This window comes from Borostomias antarcticus (assembly GCF_949987555.1).
Source record: "Borostomias antarcticus genome assembly, contig: scaffold_63, whole genome shotgun sequence".
In the NCBI taxonomy this organism is placed as follows: Eukaryota; Metazoa; Chordata; class Actinopteri; order Stomiiformes; family Stomiidae; genus Borostomias; species Borostomias antarcticus.
Window position 1 is genome coordinate 889622 of NW_028176448.1, and position 5834 is coordinate 895455.

General features: G+C 44.7%; 1 protein-coding gene across 1 annotated transcript; it reads right to left on the reverse strand.

Moving 5' to 3' along the window:
- Positions 1 to 997: 997 nt before the first annotated feature.
- On the reverse strand, positions 998 to 2434 carry LOC311328487 (RNA polymerase sigma-54 factor-like; the record flags this gene model as incomplete). Its single annotated transcript, XM_084462450.1, has 1 exon — positions 998 to 2434. One exon carries the CDS (start codon positions 2432 to 2434, stop codon positions 998 to 1000), a length of 1437 nt encoding a protein of 478 aa, XP_084318576.1.
- Positions 2435 to 5834: the final 3400 nt, after the last annotated feature.

Sequence of the window (5834 nt, forward strand, 5' to 3'; positions counted from 1 at the left end):
GGATGCTTAGATCAAATGGTAATAAGGTATTATTCTGTATGTAGTGGAACAAAACTAAACACATAAATCCTTATATAGCGTGTAGGCATCAGCGGCTTGACGCATTTTTTGCAGAAGAGTCACGGAATGAAACTTTTCCGCCAGTGCCTTTATCATCTCCAAGTGCTCTTGATTTTCCCCCTCAGGCACGATCAGTGCAAACACCAAGTCAACCGGCTTACAATCTACGGAATCAAAGTCCACAGGTTCTGCCAGTCGTATAAAAAGACCAACCGGCTCAGGACAGGCTTTGCATCGACAGTGTGGTATAGCCACACCTTCACCAACTCCGGTAGTACCAAGCCGCTCCCGGGAGACCAAGGCTGCAAACAGTTCTTCGGCATTAATTTCAGGAACTTCCCTGCTGATGCGGTAAGCGATAAATTCCAGAACTTTCTTTTTGCTGCCCCCATGCACACCGTCAATGGTGCGCTCTGGGGCTATGATGCGATGAATAATCATGCTAATTAAAAATAATGGCAACCAAAATCAGAGTGAATGTCCACTAGCACCATGATGCCGGTGTAGAGCTTTTTCTTTCTGTTTAACGAGCTGTCGATCCAACTTGTCCGAGAGCAGGTCAATGGCTGCGTACATATCTTCGTGCTCGGCGGTTGCATTAATCTCGGCTCCGCGCGTATGCAGAATAGCTTCCGCTTTCTGCACCAGCTTTTCTACACTAAGGGTCACCTGTACATTGGTGATATGGTCAAAGTGTGAAGCAAGACGTCCCAGTTTCTTGATCACATAGTCGTGCAGAGCTTCTGTTACTTCGACATGATGTCCACTGATGTTGACTTGCATGTAGCGCTCTCCTGATCCCATTCCCAGATAATCACCAGTCCACGGGATTTTTCGTACTGGTTAACTTGGATTCTAACACTGTCAATACAGCTTGGAATGTCATAAGGCAAAAAAACTATCCTTTGTATTGCTTTTTACAAAACATTTTTGCTAATCAGAGCACCAACTGCTTCCGCTCATTAGAAGGTGGCAGGTTCATAGACTCACGGTATTTAGCAATAGTACGCCGTGCGACCTGGATGCCCTGTGCACCCAGCTTTGCGGCAATTTTATTATCACTCAGTGGTTTCCGAGGTGGTTCTTCAGCAATCAGTTTACGAATATGAGCACGGATGGCGGTGGATGAACACTCTCCACCCTCGTCGGTACTAACATGGCTTGAGAAAAAATACTTTAGCTCATAAACCCCACGTGGGGTATGCATATATTTCTGAGTGGTGACCCTAGAAATAGTCGATTCATGCATACCGATGGCATCAGCAATATCTGCCAACACCATAGGTTTCATGGCTTCATCACCTTTCTCAAGAAACTCCTGCTGGTAGGCAATGATCTGGCGGGCAACTTTCATCAGCGTTTCATTACGACTTTGCAGATTTTTTAGAAACCATCTGGCTTCCTGCAGGTGGTTCTTCATGAACACATTGTCGCGGCTATTGTTGGCTCTCTGAACCATGGACGCATAATTATTATTGATACGTAGCCTTGGCAGAACATCGGAGTTCAGTTCAACGGTCCACTGCTCTTTTATTTTACGAACTGAGATATCAGGTATGACATATTCCACTTCAGACTGGTCAATGGCGTTTCCCGGCTTTGGGGTAAAACTCTGGATCAGGGTCAATGCTTCCCTGAGTTGATCTTCTTTCAGCTTGGCTCGACGCATGATACGCGCATAGTCACGGGTACCGAGAGCTTCCAGATGTAGGCTGATAAGTTTTCCAGCGCTTTGAAAGTGAGGCGTTGATGATGGAAGTTGTCGGAGTTGAACCAGCAAGCACTCTTTCAGGTCCACACTGGCACAACCGACAGGGTCAAATTGTTGAATGCGGTGTTGCAGTACCTTAACCTCTTCAATTTCCAGTTCTTCCAGCTGGGATCGCAGGGAGACAAAAAGATCGTCCATAGAACAGGTGAGATAACCGTCTGGATTGACCGCCTCAATGATGGCAAGTCCAATCAGACGATCCCTATCACTCATGTGTGCCATGTCCAACTGCCACTCCAGATGATCCTGAAGAGACTCTACGGCTGATGACTTTGCCAGAGGGTCATAATCACCACCACCACTGGCAGGCAAGCTGGAATAAACATCATCCCACGCAGAGTCTACTGGTAGCTCATTGGGAATGCTTTCCACCCACTCAGTCATCTCTTGTGGCACAGGTTCTGCGGTGGTGTCACTCAGATCAAGAAGCTCTTCCTTTCCCTCACTGCTGGTTGACATGTTATCACTCTGGATATCCTCAGGCTCCAGCATTGGATTAGTCTCCAGAGCCTCCTGTATCTCCTGTTGAAGGTCTAGTGTCGATAGTTGCAGCAGCCGAATGGCCTGTTGCAGCTGCGGCGTCATAATCAGCCGCTGGCCCATCTTGAGCTGTAAGGAAGGCTTCATAAGCAACAGTATCCATTTACTTCATTGCCCGTGGATACTACAGGCTGTCGATCTCCTCCAACAAACTGACAAATGAGGTGACCGTTGTCTGGTCAGTACTAGGCACGGATGCTTTTGCGACCACTCTCCACGTGTGGCTGATTATAAATCCATAGTCATATCAAAAAAGTGCAGCTATCAAAAATGATTAGTTAAACTGTGTTTCTTTGTTCTGTGTCAGTGGTTTCGTCTTAACAATTTGGTCAAAATGGCTATAAGCATTATGATATGGCAAGGATTTCTTGGGCACTTTATTTACGCTGCCATAGCAAGTTTCTGTTCATACACGAGCGGGACCAAGTAGCTATTAATCGAGTGCTTTATCCAGCTATTATAGCACACTTAAATATATTAAAAAATCGCCTGCTTTGCCTCTTCCCACATTAGGAAGTCCTCATGATGAGTCAGTCCTGTCTTCAGTGTATGAAAGAAACTCTCGGCTACAGCATTATCTCAGCAGTTCCCTTTGCGACTCATACTGCATATATATCCATTGTCGTTAAGCAACGACTGATAGCGATCATAGACATATTGACTACCAAGATCACTGTGACCCAAAAGACCTTTCTGTGGCCCGCGCTTCCACATCGCCATTGCCAGTGAGTCAGTGACCAATGTTACTGTCATTCTGTCGCTAATAGACCAACCCACAATCACCATTGAGCACACGTCGATGCAGACATACAGGTACAGCCAGCCACACAAGTTGGCACACCGTAATGTCGCTAGCATACTCCTAATTTGGTTGTACCCGCTGAAAATCTCTATCTAACACATTTTCTGCCACTGGTTTGTTATGTCCGGAATTCGTGGTTGCTTTAAACTTCCGCCTTGTTTTACAGACGATGTTTTCCTCAACCATCAATCGACGAATCTTCTGCCGACTGTCATGTTTGCCCATATTAGCCAGATCGTCTTTAATGCAACGCTTACCGTAGTTTGGCAACTAGTCTCATGTATGGCTTGATATTTAACGCAGTTCGATGGTGAAATACAGGTTAGCCCAAGCCGCTTAACTATCTTTCTGATACCAAACAAAAGATAACGAACTGGAGGCTCCCATATCTATTGTCAGTGTATTATGTGATATGGATGATTTCTGCATAACATTTTAATCACAATGACATAGACAACTCATCTGTTATTCAAAAATCCTACAATGATATCCCAGCTACCACTCAGCTAAATAATAACCATCACCATCTGTTTCCAACAGAGTAAGTACCTTTCGCAATTGCAAGCACTATTACCAGTAACTGAGCACACAACATAAATCAGACTATTCATAGAACCTAATACCATACAATCGCTTTGTTGAACTCATGAAACAGGCTTTGATACCACTGACGGTTTATCTAAAGTCTAATGCATGTGCCAACCATCGAGCCTGTCATTCATTGATTCTACGCTCATCGTTATCTGTAACAACCATATGGTCAACAACCTCATGGTCTTCAGTAAAGAGGCTAAACGTGGGAAAATGTCTACAGGTTGGAAGTTTGATTTTAAGTTACACCTGATCATTAACCATCTTGTTGGAGAAATTCTATCATTTTGCCTAACAACGGCTAACACCGATGCCGTAGACCAGTACCAGATCTCATCGAAGGATTAACTGGTTGGATTTATGGAGATAAGAGCTATATCTCTGAGAAGTTGTTATCTTAGTGCAGGATAAAGGCCTTAACCTAGCTCCGCAAGTCAGAAACACTATGCAGCCACAAGAGCTGAAGACCTTTGATAAAGTAATGTTGCGGAAACTGACAGTAATAATAAAGCGTAAACGATCAGTTAAAGTATATTCCGCAGATCGAACATCCTCAACACCGTTCACCATTCAACTTTGTTGTAAACCTAATGGCAGGATTGATTGTTATACTAGGCAGCCACAAAAGCCACATATTGATGTTTCAGTACTAATAAAAGGTGTACTAATGGCTTGCTGAGCGTCGAACTCAAGTTAACCTAGGCAAAGTGGAGTCTGCAAGGGGCAGAAGCTGTGTTGAAGCTACGCTCACTGGATTTAAAGTGGATATTGGCAGGCGTATTGGAACTTCCATAAGGAATGCTCGCGCCTTCGTATCATGGAGAACTAATAGACGTGCGTCGTATTAAGGGAACCACACCCAAAGCATATTGGAGAAATTGACTCACTGCTGAGTTCTGCTAAGAGCGTGGGTCTGGGACAATGACGATTTCCATGGCCTGCCTGATTGCTGTTTCTACCATCACCCTGATTGGTTCAGGTAATGCCGCGTTCCTATCGTTTGCCACACTGGCTCAGAATGTTGCCAAGAGCTTTGGTGTTCCTGCCGTTGCCATGCTCTTACCAATAACTTTGCCGCTTCTATTTGGCGTTCTATGTCACCCGTTGCAGCGATTTGTATTACTTGTGCTGGAATTGCGGGAATTTCACCTTTTGAAGTGGTGAAAAGAACATCGGTGCCAATGATTGTTAGTATGGCTATGCACCTTATTCGCTTTGTACAAACAGGAAGTGGTAGAAGATTGAAAAATGCTGGGTAAAACCAGCCTTTTTTAATGAGTTTACAAGCTGAACTGATGCCCAAGGTACACATCACGAACTTGCTGATTAGAAAGTACTGTATTGCTGTCGCCTTCCGCAATAATATGCCCTTCACTGACAATATAGGCATTCTCGCAGATGTCCAAGGTTTCCCGGACATTATGGTCAGTAATCAAAACACCAATCCCACGATTTTGCAGATGGCGAATAATGGATTTTATATCACCAACAGAAATTGGGTCTACACCGGCAAAAGGTTCATCCAGAAGAATAAACGTTGGGTCGGTGGCCAGTGCTCTGGCAATTTCAGCACGTCTCCTTTCGCCACCTGATAGTGCCATACCAGCACTGTCCTTGATATGACCAATATTGAACTCATCCAACAGCGACTCCATTTTTTCAAAACGCTGCTTTTTATTGAGGTCTTTCCTAGTTTCCAGAATGGCTAGAATATTATCCCGTACACTGATGCGGCGAAATATTGAGGCTTCCTGAGGAAGGTAGCCTATACCTGCCCGAGCGCGGTTGTGCATTGCCTGAAAGGTGAGGTCCTGTTGGTCGATACTGACTTTACCACCATCAGCCTTGACCAACCCAACGATCATGTAAAAGCAGGTGGTTTTACCTGCGCCATTCGGACCTAGAAGTCCTACGATCTGGCCACTGTTAACCTGTAGAGAGACATCTTTGACAACATCTCTGCCTTTGTAGCTTTTACTAAGGTGCTCTGCCTTGAGGATTGTCATCCGATTGTCTATTAACCTGATAAAAATTGACATTTGAAACCCTCTTGAAACAGAGAGTGACTGA